Raw genomic sequence first — 21,617 nt, 5'->3', positions numbered from 1 at the left:
GTAGTATTACTGTAGTGTTTCTATAGTTCAGTAGTATTTCAGTAGTATTACTGTAGTGTTTCTATAGTTCAGTAGTATTTCAGTAGTATTTCTGTAGTGTTTCTATAGTTCAGTAGTATTTCAGTAGTATTACTGTAGTGTTTCTATAGTTCAGTAGTATTTCTGTAGTGTTTCTATAGTTCAGTAGTATTTCAGTAGTATTACTGTAGTGTTTCTATAGTTCAGTAGTATTTCAGTAGTATTACTGTAGTGTTTCTATAGTTCAGTAGTATTTCTGTAGTATTACTGTAGTGTTTCTATAGTTCAGTAGTATTTCAGTAGTATTTCGGTAGTGTTTCTATAGTTCAGTAGTATTTCAGTAGTATTTCTGTAGTGTTTCTATAGTTCAGTAGTATTTCAGTAGTATTTCAGTAGTGTTTCTATAGTTCAGTAGTATTTCAGTAGTATTTCTGTAGTGTTTCTATAGTTCAGTAGTATTTCAGTAGTATTACTGTAGTGTTTCTATAGTTCAGTAGTATTTCAGTAGTATTTCAGTAGTGTTTCTATAGTTCAGTAGTATTTCAGTAGTATTTCAGTAGTGTTTCTATAGTTCAGTAGTATTTCAGTAGTATTTCAGTAGTATTACTGTAGTGTTTCTATAGTTCAGTAGTATTTCAGTAGTATTACTGTAGTGTTTCTATAGTTCAGTAGTATTTCAGTAGTATTACTGTAGTGTTTCTATAGTTCAGTAGTATTTCAGTAGTATTACTGTAGTGTTTCTATAGTTCAGTAGTATTTCAGTATTATTTCAGTAGTATTTCAGTAGTGTTTCTATATAGTTCAGTAGTATTTCAGTAGTATTTCTGTAGTGTTTCTATAGTTCAGTAGTATTTCAGTAGTATTACTGTAGTGTTTCTATAGTTCAGTAGTATTTCAGTATTATTTCAGTAGTATTTCAGTAGTGTTTCTATATAGTTCAGTAGTATTTCAGTAGTATTTCTGTAGTGTTTCTATAGTTCAGTAGTATTTCAGTAGTATTACTGTAGTGTTTCTATAGTTCAGTAGTATTTCAGTAGTATTTCTGTAGTGTTTCTATGGTTCAGTAGTATTTCAGTAGTATTTCTGTAGTGTTTCTATGGTTCAGTAGTATTTCTGTAGTGTTTCTATAGTTCAGTAGTATTTCAGTAGTATTTCTGTAGTGTTTCTATAGTTCAGTATTATTTCAGTAGTATTACTGTAGTGTTTCTATATAGTTCAGTAGTATTTCAGTAGTATTACTGTAGTGTTTCTATAGTTCAGTAGTATTTCAGTAGTATTACTGTAGTGTTTCTATAGTTCAGTAGTATTTCAGTAGTATTCCAGTACTAGTGAAGTGGCATTCATGACGACCAGCTGGTCAAAGGCATAGAATTAGAACCTCTCTGTTAATGTACTTTCTTTCTCTGCCCTGCATTCCTCTCTGTCTCTCTCTCTCTCTCTCTGTCTCTCTCTCTCTCTCTCTCTCTCTCTCTCTCTGTCTCTCTCTCTCTCTCTCTCCTGTGTGCAGATTGTTAAAAACAGAGATCTCTTTCACTTCTATTTAACGGTGTCTCTCCTCTCCTCTCCTCTCCTCTCCTCTCCTCTCCTCTCCTCTCCTCTCCTCTCCTCTCCTCTCCTCTCCTCTCCTCTCCTCTCCTCTCCTCTCCTCTCTTCCTGTCCTCTCCCCCGCTCACTTCTAGGTAACTATGTAAACACACGCGCGCGCGCCGCGCACGCATTTATGACTCTTATGTCATGTTCGATGTGAATGCCACGCACGCACGCACGCACGCATGCACGCATGCACGCACGCACGCGCAGTTATTTATACACAGAGATATAGAGACATACACTCAGCTATATATACACTTAGATAGAGATGATACACGACAGAGATAGTGTCAACACGCGCACACACACACGCACACGCACACACGCACACACACGCACACACGCACACACACACACACACACACACACACACACACACACACACACACACACACACACACACAGGTCTGCGCAAAGTCACCCGATATTCATCAGTCTTGTTAACATGTACTTATCTCAGAGGAAGATAGGCAGACAGGCAGGCAGAGACAGAGACAGAGACAGAGACAGAGACAGAGACAGAGACAGACAGACAGACAGACAGACAGACAGACAGACAGACAGACAGACAGACAGACAGACAGACAGACAGACAGACAGACAGACAGACAGGTCCAGTGGACTATAACGTTAAGTGCTTATATAGTGCTGTGTTTCTGTGCTGCTGCTGCTGCTATGACAACATACATCTGTCTACGCACTTGTACCAAACACAAGCTTCTTCAGTCTCATAAAAATGAATTTTAATCCCTGCGGACAAGAGAGAGCGAGAGAGAGAGAGAGAGGGAGAGAGGGGGGGGGGGGAGTATGGAAGAATGCTGAGCTCATCTAAAGAAAGACCTGAGGATCTCACTGACCCACTAGGAGGGGAGGGGGGGGGAGACATCGACACAGGGTCCCTTGTTTGCCGAGGACCGGAGGTGAAATACCTTTATTTTTCCTCCCTTACGGTCAGGCTTTTCTATGGGCCTATTCTATGGCCTCCTTTAAGAAGCTCCGTGGCCTTGTTGTGGTGTGAGTGTCCGCCCTGAGGACAGCAGGGAGGTCTGAGGGGTTCGATTACCCTCCGGTCGGGTCACACCGAAGACTATTAAAAAACGGGACCCCGTGCCGCCCTGCTTGGCAATCCAACCCTTGGCATCGAGGGTTGGGTTGGGGAGTGAAGTCCCGGCGACACACTAGACTCTAGGAACTATAGAGTCGTGTACATCGAGGGTTGGATTGGGGAGTAAAGACCCTGCGACACACTAGACTCTAGGAACTATAGAGTCATGTACATCGAGGGTTGGGTTGGGGAGTAAAGACCCTGCGACACACTAGACTCTAGGAACTATAGAGTCATGTACATCGAGCTGCCTCGTGCGACTACCTCAAAACACAGTCAGTCAGTCAGTACATTCGGCGGAACTGCTCAGCCTGGATTCCTAACCTATTCTATTCCAGCCTAAATAAGTAAACTATGCTCAAACGATTACATTTCGCTATTGGAACTGCCTCCTTACATGCGCACTTAAGCCTCTCCAACTGATCCAAAACTCTCCTCCCTTCTGGCTCCAAAACTATGGAATGCATTTCCCGTTGCAGTCAGAACTACGTACAGATTCACTCCCAACCTTCCGCCGTAGTCTGAAAACCCACCTCTTCAGACTCCATCAGGGCCCGTAGCACTTGCCCTAGCCCCGACGACCTTACAGGCTTATGCAAAGGCCCAACTTATGTAACTCAGATAGCATTTTATGTAGACTTACAGTATACCATTTTATGTAGACTTACAGTATACAGTTATATGTAGACATAGCACTATAAAGTATACATGCATAGTTTCATAATATAGATATTCCACTGTTACGTTCTTATCTTACGTTTATATGATTCATGATAACTACTTTTTTATAATGTGATGTATTGCCATGCTTTTTGTTCTCGCTTAATGTAAATCACTCTGGATTAAGAGCGTCTGCTAAATGCCTACATTGTAAATCGTAATCTAACTATTATTTTTCTGTATTTTACCTCCCCTTCGCTAGGCAACGCTTTCTTCAATGGTGTGACATCATGGAAATCCGGCTTTAGAGACTCAGATTGATATGAGGTGAGGGATGAGCTTAAATAAATAACTATCGCGACCTCCCGGTTAGCATATTAGCATTGCTATCGCTAGGTCAGGTGACCCGACTATGGCACGAAAATGGCCGATTACCACGTCCGTTTCACGGGGTCTTCTTCTCTGCCTTCGTCGTGCATTCTGTCGGCGCCACGAAGAAAACCCAGACTTTCATAAACACTCGCCTGAGAAGAATCCCTCCGAATCCGCTGGCCAACACCCTGTGGGAGACGAAGACATTCTCCAAAAAGACGCTGGCGATAGATCGGCCACACCCTTCACAAGCCCTTCATCTATAGTATCAACAAGATACGCCCTGTTTCTGGAACCCACGAGGGAGAAGGAAGACCAAGAAACACCTGGCGGCGTGACCTGGATGCAGATGTGAAGAGATCTGACCATATATGGGGACAGCTGGAGAAAATGGACGAGGACCGGTCCGGGATGCCTGGAGAGCTCTTGTTCGTGGCCGATGCCCAAGGTCGGGCGATAGGCGTACTGTAAGTAAGTAAGTCGGCACTGCTGCCACCGCGTCGCAGTCAATGGTGGCATGGATTCTGTTAACCCATTCTGACCTGAGATCAGATTCATACGAGGTTTCCACACTGGTCACACACTGGTCTGATGAACCCATTCTGACCAGAGATCAGATTCTAAAAATGTCGATTTTTCAAAAATAGCAGACCTACAAGCTCATAGCGCGCCACTCGGTGGCGCGCTATGAGCTTGTAGGTCTGCTATTTTTCAACAGCTAAAGCATAACATGATGCTAACACCAAAATGGGTTCCCGTTCAGAATGGGTTAACCCTATACAGTATGCGTACCCCTAAAAGGGTTAGACCTGACCTATGGGCCTCATGGTGCGGCAATATTTACTTTACTTACTTCCTTTAAAATAAATAAAAACGCCACTTAAACCTTCACTCACCAGAATCCCCAAAGGGGTCTGTCTATAAGCTGCCCTCCTTTTCATCCTCTGTGCCAAATAGCTTCGCGGTAAAATAGCATGTCTACAAACTTTGGCTATTCTTTTCGCCAAATACCCGCCCGCCCCCTCCCAACCCAGAACATTCTGCCAAAAGAAATGTTCTCTCTCACTCCCACCATGTCTCAGTTCGATAAGCAAACAGCAGGTACAGAAAAACACACACAACTTCAAACGCATTTAAACTGCACACTGTTCAAAGCAGCCACAGCATTTTACAGCACGCACTGCAATATTGGACTCCAGAGAAAGAGAGAGAGAGAGAGAGAGAGAGAGAGACACACACACACTCACACTCACACTCACACACACACACACACACACACACACACACACACACACACACACACACACACACACACACACACACACACACAGAAAGGTAGAAATATAGAGACAGGGAGAGAGACAGGAAATAGTGACTTGACTCGAAGAGACTGAAAGAGAGAGAGAGACTAGACTGAAATCTAGTCATATTGAGTATGACAAATTTCTTTTAACTCAAAATGTGTGCAAGATATTCATCCCAATCAGAGTTACTTTAGGGAAAGAATGAGGCCTTTCCGAGCACTATTGGGGACGAGTCAAACTAGAGCTGGAAACCGATTGGTACAAAGATACACAGCTACTGATATGATGTGTAGCTAAACCTGAACGCAGCATTATGAAATCAAAACGTAAACATTGTTTTGTAGTCATCGGGAAGAGAACCATCAATCTGGAACTTCCTTTTCCCTCAAACCGATTTTTCTCAATAAAAGCCACAGGCTACGAGAGCATATGACTACAACATGACGTAACGATATCATCTGCTCCAGAGCGGGTTCACATCACACGGCAATTTAGTAACAACACAGACCGGGCTTTCCTCCGAGGTGGAAAGCCTGGTGACGCGATGTTAGTGGAGAGGTACTAAGTTAGCCTCCTGGCAACATGCAGGAGAAACGTGGTTCCTCCTGACAATATGCAGGAGAAACGTGGTGCTGATCAGCTCCACTCAAACAGACCAACTAGAGGCGAAGCTCTTTCAGACTCACACCGTAAAAACCTGTGCGAACTGAACTGTGAAGTGTGTTTAGACTGCTCAATAGTGCCACTTTAGGTCACCCAGCGGTATTGCGGCTGCTCCATACATACATAGAAACATATTAGGGACACACACGGGCCAGTCATGGAAGTGGTGTACACTGCTCAAAATAATCAACACCGCAACATTACAAACGCCTTGTTGTCACTGTCTGACTCTGCATATAAGCCATAAGCTCCATATTCATCTCTGCAAAAAAAGGGTCGGATTACTGTAATTAACTGTAATCTAATTTGAGGGACTCGTCCCTAAATGACTGCTGGAAGAGACTCGGTTCTTACTGGAACACTTTACTCCCGTTACTGCACTTAGAATCACATCATTGGCTCATGATTCAATATGGAATATTGATTTAAAATGATTACTTCATATACAGCTGCTTAATGGTTTGAGCTCCTGAACACGCCTGTGACGTCCGCCGACTATAACAAATCAGACCTCTTGACTTGGATCATAAGAATCTGGATCAGGGACTGCCCATATACTGTAATCATTACAGTATATGGGCAGTCCCGGATCCAGATTGTTATTATCCATTACAGTGTAATGGATAATAAGAATCTGGATCCGGGACTGCCCGTGTACTGTAATGCCGGCATCCTGTTACTCTGACTGCGTGACTTTGCGTGCGGTTAAGGGTTAGGCTCAGTCTACGGTTAGGTTTACTACCAAAAGGAGCACAGACCCAAATCGATATCGTCTAGAAGACTTTGTTTGCCTCTAAAAGTACCTTCTTTAATAACCATTTTTAAATGAGTTAAAATGTTATTATTAGCGTCATATATATATATATATATACTGTACATAGAAAATGAGCGTTACACCGGGGCTCCACCGGGCGCGTTTGGGCGCGTTGCGTCTCTGTCGCGTGCGTCAAAAAACGAACCGGTTCAATTTTAATCTGAGACGCGACGCAACGCGGGCAGTGGAGCCACCCTTCATTGATTAAAAAGGGAACATTCTGTGACGCTGACGCTGACGCGGACGCGCCCGGTGGAGCCCTGGCGTTAGGGTCAGGGTTAGTAACGCCATACATACTGTACTACAGACATGCAAAAGCATGAAGCTTGAAGCTTGTAGATAAGACAGTTTTGGACATAATAATGTGAGGTGTCTCTAAGTTAACTGTACGGTGGATAGTTAGTATAGTTTACTGACCTGAGAGAAGCAGTAAGTCAACGGTACGGTCGATAGTTAGCATAGTTTCTGACCTGAGATCAGCAGTAAGTCAACGGTACGGTCGATAGTTAGTAATAGTTTCTGACCTGAGATCAGCAGTAAGTCAACGGTACGGTCGATAGTTAGCAGAGTTTACTGACCTGAGAGAAGCAGTAAGTCAACGGTACGGTCGATAGTAAGCAGAGTTTCTGACCTGAGAGAAGCAGCGGCGAAACTCCGCCGGTCGCCCCGAGCAGGTGTGTGGCCGCGCCACCGTCTCTCCCGCCTGGTGGAGGTGGTGGTGGGGGGGAGGGGGGTGGGGCTCCGCGCGGTGCAGGGGGGAGGAGAACGGCGGGGGAGGAACGCCATCGGACGAGGAGGAGGAGGAGGAGGAGGAGGAGTACGGGTCAGAGGAGAAGGAGGAGGAGTACGGGTCAGAGGAAAAGGAGGAGGAAGAGGGAGGGGGAGGGGCATGCCCCCCCCTCGGAGGGGGCGGGGGTGCGGCGACGGAGTGCCAGTCGAACGTGCGGCGTGCCGCGGCCGCAGAGACCGCGCGATAGGAAGGGGGCGGGGCTCTCTGTTCCCGCTCCCTCGTTCGCTCGCGGGGAGACGGGCCGGCGGACTCCTCTGTCCTCGCCTCCTGCTGCTGCTGCTGTCCTCCATCTTGGTTTCTGCCTTCGTCCTCCCCTCGTCCTCCTCCTCCTCCTCCTCCCGTCTCCCGGCTGTTCCCTCCTCCTTCGCCTTCTTCGGCTCCGCCTCCCACTGGGGCTGTCATGATTACAACATAATCATCATGTTAGTTTAGTTGTCACGCAAATGTTAGTTACTTAGTTAATTAGTTTAATTTATTGTCCACGTGTGGAAATGTGTCTTCGGTCTCAACAACAGTAAAAAACAAACAGTTACAACAACACTTTTATAACACAATTATTTTTTCATGACTGAAATTAAATGAAATGAACTGCGATTAACGATTTAAATGTGTTTTTTTTGCCATTGAACATTGGAACATAAATAATAAGAAGACTATAGGAATAAAAATGTTTGCCCTTTTTAACACCCAAACCACACCAGAGGGCGGAGACGGGACAAGAGGGTTTTAGCGTTGGTCCCAACAGTGTGATAATGTCCTGTTGCAAGTCGACCCAAGTCGACCCAACTGGTTCAATCCAACGGCCCAAACCACACCAATGGGTCGCCACGCATCTACTCCATCATGACAACTATGCTACAATAACTTGCGATTATCTCAAATAAAGGCGATCGGGGCGATGACGTAATCATCGAGACAGGCGTATACGTAACGTAACGTACCTCCCATAGGCGGCGCGGCGGCCTCACTGCCGTCCTGATTGGCCGCGGCGGCGGGTGGCGCCCCAGTGGGCGTGGCTTCGTCGACGGTGCCGTTGGCGGTGTGGCGGGTCTGACGGTGCAGCGGCAGAGAGAAGGGAACCCGACCGTACCCGAACTGACCCGGACGGATGGGAGACCTGGGAGAGACACACACACACACACACACACACACACACACGCACACACACACACTTATTTACTGCCCTAGACTGTTGCACAACATCAAAAAAGCATTTGTGGTTTTTGGCTTTTATCTCATTGTTTGTGTCCGATAGGTTGTTGCCTTGGCTCCATGTGTGGTCCCTGGTCACATACTGTACCTGATGACCTTATACTTCTGTTTCTGTTTCTACCGCTGTTTATTATGCCTCTGTGTGTTGTTTACTGTTGTTTGTGCTGTTGAGTTGACAACATGTTCTGATTAGCAGTGGTTCCCAAACCTTGTCATGTCAAAGACATAAGAGAAGATTTTTCAAAAAATAGCAGACCTACAAGCTCGTAGCGCGCCACTCGGTGGCGCGATATGAGCTTGTAGATCTGCTATTTTTCAAAGCTAAAGCATAACATAATACCAAAACATTTCAAGGACACCCAGTTTGACCTGCATTAGGCACCATAAGGGTCCATTTGGTTCCTAACTATCATTTAGCTGGGGACCCCCTGGAACTCTCTCAAGGACCCCACTTTTGGAATGGGAACCACTGATGTACAGCGCTTACTAAAACAAAAGTTTTTTTTCTTTTTCTTTTTTTTTTAATTGCTCTATAAATAAACTTGATTTGATGTGAATTGACTGGACACAACAAAACAGTTGTGGCGTGATTTACACTTCGTTATATGGCGGCGTTGTGTGCCGGAAAATAGCGGATCTTTATAAACGCGGCATTTGATCTGATGGATCTGCCATTTCCGGTCCACAAAGCCGTTGTACTGAGACACTACTTTGTCCAGACTGCAGGCAGATTCTATTCGCCTCTTAAATCTAATCTTTACGACTTGACTGTTACTGTCTGCACGTTGCTATCTGAAAATTGATCATAATTGTACACTCAGACATTGTCAAACTATATATCGGACGGTTGTGGTGGCAGTGATTGTAATGATAACACAGGCTTGCGAGACACACTGTGATGCAATTGAGCTGCGAGTGTGAACAACTGAACATAGCTGGAGACAAGACGGGCAGAGTCAGAAAACAACTTAATGACCAGTTTGACACAAACGATGAATGATCGGAAGGGCCTCAGTGTGTGTGGGCGCACGCCTAGTGTGTGACTGCGTGTGCATTCATGTGTGTGTTTTTTTAGATGGGTGTGAGTGAGTGGGCGTGTGTGCATGTGGGTAGGCGTGTGTGTGTGTGTGTGTGTGCGTGTGTGCATGTGTGTGCATGTGTGTGTGACTGCGTGTGCATGTCTTTGTTTTTAGATGCCGTGAGTGGACGTGTGTGTGTGTGTGTGTATGTCTGTGAGTGTGTGTGTCTGTATGGGCGTGTGCATGGGCGTGTGTCTGTCTGTCTGTCTGTATGTGCCTGTGTATGACCGTGGGTGCGTGCGTACGCGCGTGCAAGCGGCCATGTGTGTCTGTGTGTGCGAGTGTACACCGTACCGTATTATGCGTTTGTCATGTAAAGTAAAGCTCCGTTTCCCTGTATGACCAGTGCGTATCGGAGGGCAGGGTTTTCACAACACTACCCAATGACTCACAAGCAACATCACGTCCCACGTCCCCATGGCAACGCACCAACACTGTCCACAAACAAATCATACTGAAACTCTCTCTATTAACAGCAGCTGTAAACAAACCACTACACTAAGCTGTACTCACCAAGTACATGAAAGCACACTGCTTCTCAATGTGGGTGGGGTCCATATAACGGGGACCACCAGGGGTCTGTTAAACTCTCAATGGAACCAACAAAACTGACCCTTACAGGTCTGCAACTCTGAGAGTGTACAGTTGGAATTGATTGATTGATTGATTGATTGATTGATTGATTGATTGATTGATCGATCGATCTCCATTTTCGTCACCGCTAAACCCCTTATCCCTAAACTTCTTTGCCTTTTTTTTTTTTTTACTATTTTGAAAAACATTTTGGAATAGTTCAACTAGCCAATCTACATTGACACGTTGTGAGCTTGTAGACTGGCCATTTTAACTATTAAAAAATGTTTTTTAACCCATTCACCTTTTGGTGTTTTAGTTTTACCCCCTCAGGCCGGGAACCCATTGTTGGGTTCTGTACAGTATGTACAGTATTCAAAAAATGTAAAATATTTGAAGCTGCTATATCAATATTTGAAGTTTTTCATAAAACTTAAGTCAGGATTTAGAGGCATTTTTAGAATCGGTCTCAGGCCTAAATGGGTTGGGAAACCACACCAACCCAACTCCTCGCCACTCAAGGAGTTGCATTGGTGTGGTTTACCTTAAAAACAGTTTGTCCCGACCCGTTGGTGTGGTTTGGGCTTCACAGGTCTATAATTTGGAGGGTGTGTACAGACAGACGTGCACTGTCAGATGTACACACATGTATAATATCTGTACTTTCTCTCAAGAGTTGAATAAACACAGATAACCCATTGTACACTTTCTGAGTCCGCTGTGACTAATTTAATACCAGGAGTTTTAATACGAGGAGTTTTCAACAGATAGATAGAATGAGCTAATTAAGCTGCCATTCCTTACATTCCTCACCTATCAACTCAATCAACCTCGTTGGGCCTGCTCCAATCAGATCAGTCGATGTGACATATTAGTCACAGAGTTGACATACTGTAGTCCCTTGTGTGACCCCCATGAGTTCAGGACATCCCACCATGACCACCTCCACGACACTGCCCTATCTACGGGGGGCGGGGCTCCAGAAGAGACTACTGCCGGCTTCAATAGAGTGTTGCAGTCCCGCCCCACTTTCATGACGACGCCAGGCCAAGGAAATAATTCCCAATGCATTTTTCCCGTAGACATTTCAAAACGTATTTATTTAAAGACCTCGTACAAAGCCAACTGGAGTTGTGACAAATCATGACAACAAACACAATATTTTGGACCAAACAAATAATTACAAAGAACAACAACAACGTTAAAACCTGCCGTTTTCTTCTTCTTTCAAATGATTTGTTCGGCCCGAAAAATGGTTTTTGTTTGTCATGATTTGTCACGACTCGAGTTGGCTTTGTACGAGGCTTAACCCATTCTGACCTGAGATCAGATTCATACGAGGTTTCCACTGGGACACACACTGGTCTGATGAACCCATTCTGACCTGAGATCAGATAAAAAAAATGTCAGTCGTTCTTCGAATTTTTCAAAAATAGCAGACCTACAAGCTCGTATCGCGCCACTCGGTGGCGCGATATGAGCTTGTAGATCTGCTATTTTTCAATAGGTAAAGCATAACATGATGCTAACACCAAAATGGGTGCCCGGTCAGAATGGGTTAAAAGGTCTTTAAATAAATACTTTTTGAAATGTCTATGAGGAAAATGAACGGGGAATCATTTCCTGTTGCATGGCAGACATACAAGCTCATAAAGCTCACTTCGTGCCACACTTAGAGCTTGTAGATCTGTTTTTTGCCGAAATCAGGAAAATGAGTGCAAATCTTTGAATATTAGATTTAGTTTTTTAAGCGAACATTTTTAACTAAAGTCTGGGGGTCCCTGGAACAAAGCATTTTGAGATGGGGGGGGGGAAGTCAGCAGCCAATTACATATACAGTAATTGTGGGGGTCCTTGACATGTAACCTCAGTAGCCAGCTTGTGGATACTGGATAGTAGTGTCTGCCCTGAGACTGGGAGGTCGGGGTTCGATCCCCGGCCGGGTCACACCAAAGACTCTGAAAATGGGACCCAGTGCCTCCCTGCTTGACACTCAGCATCAAAGGTAGGGATTGGGGGTAAAGTCCCTGCGACATACTAGCAGCGTCATGTCCAGGGGGTGAACTTGTACATCAAGCTGCCTCACGCTACAGAAACAGGAGATAGGCTCCTGTCCTATATGGGCCTCATGGCTACAGAAACAGGAGATAGGCTCCTGTCCTATGGGCCTCATGGCTACAGAAACAGGAGATAGGCTCCTGTCCTATATGGGCCTCATGGCTACAGAAACAGGAGATAGGCTCCTGTCCTATATGGGCCTCATGGCTACAGAAACAGGAGATAGGCTCCTGTCCTATGGGCCTCATGGCTACAGAAACAGAAGATAGGCTCCTGTCCTATGGGCCTCATGGCTACAGAAACAGGAGATAGGCTCCTGTCCTATATGGGCCTCATGGCTACAGAAACAGAAGATAGGCTCCTGTCCTATATGGGCCTCATGGCTACAGAAACAGGAGATAGGCTCCTGTCCTATATGGGCCTCATGGCTACAGAAACAGGAGATAGGCTCCTGTCCTAAATGGGCCTCATGGCTACAGAAACAGGAGATAGGCTCCTGTCCTATATGGGCCTCATGGCTACAGAAACAGGAGATAGGCTCCTGTCCTAAATGGGCCTCATGGCTACAGAAACAGGAGATAGGCTCCTGTCCTATATGGGCCTCATGGCTACAGAAACAGGAGATAGGCTCCTGTCCTAAATGGGCCTCATGGCTACAGAAACAGGAGATAGGCTCCTGTCCTAAATGGGCCTCATGGCTAACAGAAACAGGAGATAGGCTCCTGTCCTTAGTGTCCTACTGTATATGGGCCTCACGGCTCGGCAAGGCTTACTACTTGACATGAAAAAGCACCTTTTGTGAGCACCACTCACACAACGGAGAATCAGCATCTTAAAACGGCTTAAGTTGAACTAGTAAAAAGAAAGCAGGCGGCTCGCAACTCACTTTTAAGATGCCCCCAACTTTATGTAGCGTCAGGCAGGTGAGAAATACCACGTTTCAACCTTATGGTCTTTGTCAAGTATAAGTAATAAGTATCCTAAACTTGACAAAGACCGCAAGGTCGAAACGTCGTATTTTTTCGCCTGCCTGTCGCTACATAAAGTTTGGAGCATTCTTAAAGTGAGTTGCGAGCCCCTGCTTTCTTTTTATTGTTCAATGTTTCTACAGTTTTGGCTGTTGACTGTTCTTAAGTTGAACTAGTGTCATGTCCAGGCGGGGGGTGTGTACTTATTGGGGGATGCACTGGCCCTATCGCTACTTACTTAGGCCTATACTTACACTCTGGGGGAGTTTACAGACCCGTAAAAGGGCCCGTGTTCTGGACCGGGACCAGACCCTCTTGTTGTGAGAGCAGATTATGTTTTGGACCGGGACCAGACGCTGTTGTTGTGAGAGCAGATTATGTTTTGGACCGGGACCAGACCCTCTTGTTGTGAGAGCAGATTACAGTCTGTCAGCCTCTGTTTGCTGTGGGTGGAGGAGAGGCTGATAAAAAAGGCTCTGCTCATCACCTACTGTGATAAGAATGCATGATGACATCAGAAGCTCTTTCTCCCACCATATCAATCATCTGGCTCCGTGCTGGCCAGTGATTGGCTGACACTGGGGGGGAAGCATCGACACCATACTCAACGGCTACTAGTACTTGAGACGAGTCGAAGTATAGATTCTCCTGGTCAAATATTGCTCAACTAAAAGTGAGCAATATTTTGGGAGGTCGGGGTTCAATCCCCGGCCGGGTCATACCAAAGACTCTAAAAATGGGACAAAGTGCCTCCCTGCTTGACACTCAGCATCAAGGGTTGGATTGGGGGTATAAGTCCCTGCGACATACTAGCGTCATGTCCAGGGGGTGTACTTGTACATCAAGCTGCCTCGCGCTACAGAAACAGGAGATAGGCTCCTGGGCCTCATGGCTCCGCAAGGCTACTTACTTAAGTGCTTTTTTAACAATGAGTTCAGTGTAAGATGACCTTTTCTTGAAGACAGATGTGTGTCAGTGGAAATGAACTATGAAGACCATGAGGTACGTTTGAAGAAAGACAGTTTATAATAATGTATGTATGGTGAAACTTGCGTCTCGTTGCTTTAAGGAAGAAACCTTGTATCCCCATATTACATTTTTTTGGGCGCACAAAAGTAGTGAAAGTAGCCGATCTACAAGCTCACAATGCGCTCGCGGCGAGACAAGTTGTCAGCTTGTAGATCAGCTATTTTCACATTTAATTTCTTTTTTTTTTAAACCAATAGCCAAAATAAAAGCAACCGTTTTGAAAATATACAAGGCTTCCAACCCGACAGGCAGCGACCAACCGACGGCTCACCTCCTGGAGTTCAGCCCCTCCCTTCTGGTCCCGCCTCCAGCTCCTCCTCCTCCTCCTCCCGGCCTCTGATTGGTCGGTCTGCGGGTGATGCGCGTGGGCGTGTTGTATCCGTGCGTGGCCGTGCCGCCGCCGCGCTGATAGGGCGAGCGGTACACGGACACAGAAGGGTCCTGATTGGCTGACGGGGACGACGAGGAGAAGTCCGGCTGGTAAAAGCGCCGCGACTGATGATTGGCGGCCGCCGCGGCCCCCGCCCCCCCTCCCCCCGGCAATAAAGACCCGCCCCCTTCTCCTCCTCCTCCTCCTCCGATTGGGTCAGTCCGGTACAGAGGCAGTCCTCCCGGGCTGCGATTGGTGGACCCCACCGGAGGGGGGTGGTAATTATAGGAGGGGGGGCGGGAGTAGGGGCGGGAGGAGGCGGAGCCGGGGGGGAAGTAACCCCCCCAGTTGGGAGGGGCGTGGGAGAGGGGAGGAGTCTGTGGCGGCGGCGGAAGGGGCGGGGCGTTGCAGTCTCTGGTCCTCTGGGCCACGCCCACTCCGCACGTCTGAGTGCACTCTGACCACGCCCCCCACTGAGACCACACCCCCTCGACGACAGGCTCCGCCCTGAACACCTGCCTGGTCCTCCGGCCTGCAGCGCCCTGGACACGCACGCACACACACACACACACACACACACACACACGTGCACACACACACACACACACACACACACACGCACGCACGCACACACACGGGGGGACAACACAACATTGTAAATATTAAAAAACAGCATGAGATGAGATGAGATTAAATTTCTTGTCAATGTACAGTACAAACAGTGAAAAGTATTTTCGCATCTCACTAATGGTGCAAACATGTCAGTAAGGAGGATACATTAATTACAGTAGTACAGTAGTAACAGTAGAATGAGCACTAGTCATTTAAATAAGTAATAAATAATGATATGAGAGGAAGAAGAAAAACATGATCTGTCCATATTGCACGTGGCCCTTATTGCTAAACTAAGGTCCAGAGACCATGTTCCACAAGTCATATTGTCCATATTATCGCACGAGTCCACTTAGTGTTATAGACTATAGGATGCAGGCATGCAAACAGGCCCAAGGTGAAAAAGGTGACAGTGTGCGGGGCCAACGCTGTGCCGCGGGCAAAACCGCGGCGCAAATCTTTTAAGCGTTTATCGGTACTAAACCCACTTTGGGGGGGGGGGGGGGGGGTGTCATGGGGGACAGTATATACTACACTGTACTAGCCCTCCTCCCGGCCTGTGTGTCTGTGTGTTAGGCTGTGCAACAGTGACACTTGGTGGTGAACAAATGCTATAACGCTATGTTTCGTGCTCGGACACAGCCAGGGACCCAGGGACACAGCCAGGGACAGACCCAGTGACACAGGGGCAGCCAGGGACAGACCCAGTGACACAGGGACAGCCAGGGACAGACCCAGTGACACAGGGACACAGCCAGGGACACATCCAGGGACAGACCCAGTGACACAGGGACAGCCAGGGACAGACCCAGTGACACAGGGACAGCCAGGGACAGACCCAGTGACACAGCCAGGGACACATCCAGGGACAGACCCAGTGACACAGGGACAGCCAGGGACAGACCCAGTGACACAGGGACAGACCCAGTGACACAGGGACACAGCCAGGGACACAGCCAGGGACAGCCAGGGACAGACCCAGTGACACAGGGACACGGCCAGGGACAGACCCAGTGACACAGGGACAGCCAGGGACAGACCCAGTGACACAGGGACACAGCCAGGGACAGCCAGGGACAGACCCAGTGACACAGGGACACAGCCAGGGACAGACCCAGTGACACAGGGACAGCGAGGGACAGACCCAGTGACACAGGGACAGCCAGGGACAGACCCAGTGACACAGGGACACAGCCAGGGACACAGCCAGGGACAGACCCAGTGACACAGGGACACAGCCAGGGACACAGCCAGGGACAGACCCAGTGACACAGGGACAGCCAGGGACAGACCTAGTGACACAGGGACAGCCAGGGACAGACCTAGTGACACAGGGACAGCCAGGGACAGACCCAATGACACAGTGACACAGCCAGGGACAGACCCAGTGACACAGGCACACAGCCAGGAACAGACCCAGTGACACAGGGACACAGGGACACCGCCAGGGACACAGGGACCCAGCCAGGGACAGACACAGGGACACATACTGTAGCTGTCTATAGTGTGGTTGAGTGGCTGCACCACTCAAAAATGACAGATGATTATTTACTAAATCAGTACAAATCTAGTCAGTATTGAGCAAGATGTTAACATTCATGTCCTGATAGTCATAGAACAATTAATTTACTCCAACAGGAGCACTAGCCCCTCGAGGAGCACTAGCCCCTCCTATATTCAGTAGATTTGTGTCCTAAATGCCATTGACAATGAATGAATTGTCATATATCGGCTATTTTTGTCCTACACAATCCTACACATTCATTGTCACAAAAATGACAATGAATGGATGATGTATGATGATAAGGGTCACTTCACACAGGTGTGATTTAAAGAAAGAAACTGGTCCAGCACTCACACTCCCATCTCAAAATCCCTTACAGTTACACTCTTCACATCATGTAAAATAGAAAATTATATTCACTGGCAAAATAATGAATTATAATACAAATAAAATGTTTTGGGATGGTTTAGTCAACAGGGTCAGTTTACTTCATTATTTTAGCCTTAGTCAATTTAAGACATGTAGAGTAACATCCTCTCCTTATTCAACAGTTGAGCTGCATGTTTTCGTTTTTAATATATCCATTTAGTATAAGCCCTGGCACGCACGCACGCACGCACGCACGCACACACACACACACACACACACACACACACACACACACACACACACACACACACACACACACACACACACGCGCGCGCGCGCGCGTGCTTTATTTATTTACTCATACGCATGCATGCACACACACGAGCACACAGACAGACACACACACACACACAGCGAGAGAAACTGACGCCGGCGCGTCCACACCACAGACAGTATAACGCAAAGTGCTAACGTTGCTAATGCTAACTGTAGCAGCTAAACTAATGGATCGACTGGCGAGTCACAGACAGTGTGTCAAAATTCATGCCGAGTCCACACAAACAGGTTTTTTTTTCCGCGGAGCGACCAGCGGCTGCGCACATCATGCCGCCCAGATGCAAGCAGAAATATCGCTCAGAATCATTAGTGACTCACGAGAGTAGTCTGTCAGATAATTCTCCGGGCAGCGAGCTCGGGCTTCACAGACCCCCTCACCCCCCCCAAACATTTTTTTAACGGATTTGCATGAATCACACAGGTCCTATATTTGGGATAAAAACGGCGATTTTCGCCGAAAAGCTACACTTTTGCATGTCTGTGTCTGGGTTGGGTTGGGGGGAGGGGGGAGCTGACAATGGGAAAGGAGTGGATGAGGAGTTTAGGTAGATGACAGTGGAGGGGAAGAAGCTGTTCCTAAGTCATCACGAGGATTTATTTAATCATTAGTGAGCAAAATTGTTTTGGAGGTTTCCTTGGTTTTTTACGACAACATGAAGTAGAACATCTTGGCACAAGTCCTTAGTCAAGTCATCTTTGTATTTATAGAGCGTGTTCTAACACAACGGGGTGTTGTGACCCCGAGCGCCTTTTCTGACGGAGGATTACATGTGATATCACCACGATAAATCATCTGATTACACGTGATATCACCACGATAAATCATCTGATTACACGTGATATCACCACGATAAATCATCTGATTACACGTGATATCACCACCATAAATCATGAGACTGCAAAGACAGTGAGAAAAGTAACACTAACCGGGGCTGTCTTCGGGTCATGGATACTAGCCACATGCCGATGCCGCCCCCACCTTCACTTAACCCATTTAGGCCTGACATCGGAATAAATAAAAAACAACGTCTAAATCCTGACAGTTTTCTGAAATGCCTCATGTTTCTGTATCAGTGGTGCTCAATATTTCATGTCAAGGACCCCACAAATTATATGTAATTGGCCGCTGACTCCCCAGAAGCAAAGATTTGAGTTAAAAATGTTCGTTCTGAAAGAATATATATTCAAAGATTTGCACCACATTTTCACGATTTTTCAAAAATAGCAGACCTACAAGCTTGTAGCGCTGGCACTCGGTGCCGCGCTATGAGCTTGTAGATCTGCTATTCCAATGCATTTGTTAACATAAGTATAACTAAATGCATTTGAAATAATTACATTAAAAAATAGCAAAAATAATATTCTCTGTACTTTTGCTGAAGTGAAAATAATGAACACATGAATTTCCTTACTAACAGAGTGAGTGACCTATCACAGTAGTACTTACTAACAGAGTGAGTGACCTATCACAGTAGTGCTTACTAACAGAGTGAGTGACCTATCACAGTAGTGCTTACTAACAGAGTGAGTGACCTATCACAGTAGTGCTCTCTCTGCCAAACTCTGAGTCACTCCGGGGGGTCAAACAGACCTCTAGGAAAACGTGACGCGTGTCCTTTTCTTAATAACAAGAGGTTATGAAAGTCAGCGTGTGGTAATATTTTGAGGAACAGGTCGACTCGCAACCACATGCAGGATGTTGTAATATTATTTCCACAAGAAGAAACGCTCAGCTCAGCAAAAAAAAGAGAAAAAAGAAAAAAACTAAAGCGGCCATTGCTCAACGCGAGGCGAGTGGAGGAAGTTGACCGAGCATTCCTTCGGTCACTTCTGCATAAAAGCGGGTTAATACTGGTGTGTTATTATTCGTCCAGGAAGTACACCAACGCGGGCAGCCAACTGTGACACTCTCTTCCCGTGACACGTACTCTCTTCTCAAGGACCCCCCGGGGTCCTTAACCCATTCTGACCTGAGATCAGATTCATACGAGGTTTCCACTGGACACACACTGGTCTGATTAACCCATTCTGACCTGAGATCTGATTCTAAAAATGTCAGTCGTTCTTCGATTTTTCAAAAATAGCAGACCTACAAGCTCGTAGCGCGCCACTCGGTGGCGCGCTATGAGCTTGTAGATCTGCTATTTTTCAATAGCTAAAGCATAACATGATGCTAACACCAAAATGGGTTCTGGTTAAGAGGGTTTAGGAAATAAGTGACATGACAAAAATGTGTGCCATTTCTCAGAGGTTATGAACGTTCTGTGGCGTTCTGCTGGCGCTTAACGTGGTTAAACCCATTTAGACCTGAGATCAGATTCTACATTAATGTCTTCTAAATGTTGTCAGTTTTCACCAAAAAGGAGTTTCCGCCCAGAAAGGGTCCTCATTTTGCTGGGACCACTGCTTTAGTTCATGTGGTTTCAACCCGTTTCGTGTGGAAATGATTTGAGGAACAGGTGGTTTCAACATGTTCCTCAAATTACTACCACACGCATGTTGTGTGGTGGTAATAATTTAAATTATTACCACACACATGTTGTGTTGTAATAATAACTTGAGGAACATGTTGAAAGCCCAACTAAAGCAGTGGTTCTCAAAGTGTGGTCTGGGGACCCCCAGGGGTCCCTGCAACATGAGGACTAAATATTTTAATCGTTTAGTGCTAGTCAAACGAACACTGAGTTGATGTGAACTCTGCCACCTACTTGAAGATTTTTCCAAACTATATTTTTATGTGAATGGCCATTAACAATATTGTTATAGCCTACTTTGGCTATTCGGAAAATAGTGGATATACAAGCTCGCAAAGTGTTCTGAGGAGAAAAAAAAACGAGAAAAAATCTTCTCTTATGGGGGTCCATCCATGGTCAAATACATGTACATTTGGGGGGCCTTGACATGAAAAGGTTTGATAACCACTGCTAAAAGACCTTGAATTCCCCCCCAAACCCCCCCCCCCCCCCCCCCAGTACAAACTAAATAGCACAGATTAACACGATAGCATCTAATAGGGTTACATTAGATGTTATGGCTTTTACTAGTATAAACAGGACGAGATGTACTACATTGAGTGTGTGTGTGTGTGTGTGTGTGTGTGTGTGTGTGTGTGTGTGTGCGCGCGCATGTGTGAGTGCATGAGTGAGTGAGTGCGCGCGTGCGTGCGTGCGTGCGTGCCCAGTCTTTGAAGTGGTCCTCTCCTCTGTGGCCATAGATAAAGGTTTCTCTGTGGTTTCTTATCTCATATATCTGTTTGGCACTCAGCCAGCAGCCAGCAACACAATACAACCACTAACGTCACAATACAGGACAACATCTCTCTCTCTCTCTCTCATTTACTATTATTCGTTATTATTATTTTATTCCTAGTTACGTATTTGTTATTTTTTCCTTCTGTGTACTGTGTTTCATTATGCGATGAGGTCTGTCTGTCTGTCTGTCTGTCTGTGTGTCTGTCTGTGTGTCTGTCTGTGTGTCTGTCTGTGTGTCTGTGTGTCTGTCTGTCTGTCTGTCTGTCTGTGTGTCTGTGTGTCTGTCTGTCTGTCTGTCTGTCTGTCTGTCTGTCTGTCTGTCTGTCTGATAAACATACTGTATTCATGAACTGCACAAGTAAACATTACAACAGTGTATGCTGTATACTGTACATGTATGTATACAGCTCAAAGCTTGAGAGAGAACAGGCGTGTGTGTGTGTGTGTGTGTGTGTCTGTGTGTGTGTTTGTGTGGCGTGCATGCATTTGTATGTACTGTAAATGTACGTGTACGACGTGTATACACAAGTAACTGTATATACAAACGTGTTTAGCTGTGAATGTTTACCTGTGTGTGTGTGTGTGTGTGTGTGTGGTGATCTCGTAAAGTTCACTACTTGATCAAACAAGATTCCTCAAACACAAGCGTGTGCATGTGTGTGTGTGTGTGTGTGTGTGTGTGTGTGTGTGTGTGAGTGTGTGTGTGCATGTGTGTGTGCATGTGTGTGTGTGTGGCGGGGTTCTCGCCATCACACTCACAGCTGTCACGTAACGAGTGTGCGGTAATGAGAGCCAAGATCTGACCCCTTAACTAGGCGGCCGATGACCTGTGTGTCACACACACACACACACACACACACACGCGCACACACACACACACACACACACACACACACACACACACACACACACACACACACACACACGGCTGCTTTGTAAT

At 46.3% G+C, this 21,617-nt stretch overlaps 1 protein-coding gene across 3 annotated transcripts in view; it reads right to left on the bottom strand.

Moving 5' to 3' along the window:
- The window catches only part of adamtsl4 (ADAMTS-like 4), a 90,899-nt gene that overhangs the window by 51,601 nt on the left and 17,681 nt on the right, over positions 1–21,617 (bottom strand). For all 3 annotated transcript variants that reach the window (XR_013964375.1, XR_013964376.1, XM_080768428.1), the window contains exons 3-5: positions 14,507–15,147; positions 8,258–8,433; positions 7,158–7,711 (exon numbers count right to left, since the gene is read on the bottom strand). Coding sequence is in view for 1 of the 3 variants with exons in the window: in XM_080768428.1 (XP_080624554.1) it covers positions 7,158–7,711; positions 8,258–8,433; positions 14,507–15,147 (1,371 nt within the window). In the remaining 2 variants the exon portion in view is untranslated. The remainder of the gene's footprint in view (positions 1–7,157; positions 7,712–8,257; positions 8,434–14,506; positions 15,148–21,617) is intronic.

The sequence above is a fragment of the Protomyctophum bolini genome (assembly GCF_963924005.1).
Source record: "Protomyctophum bolini genome assembly, chromosome: 7".
Lineage (NCBI taxonomy): Eukaryota > Metazoa > Chordata > Actinopteri > Myctophiformes > Myctophidae > Protomyctophum > Protomyctophum bolini.
The sequence above is the reverse complement of the archived record's forward strand: the minus strand, read 5'-3'. Positions and strand labels throughout refer to the sequence as shown.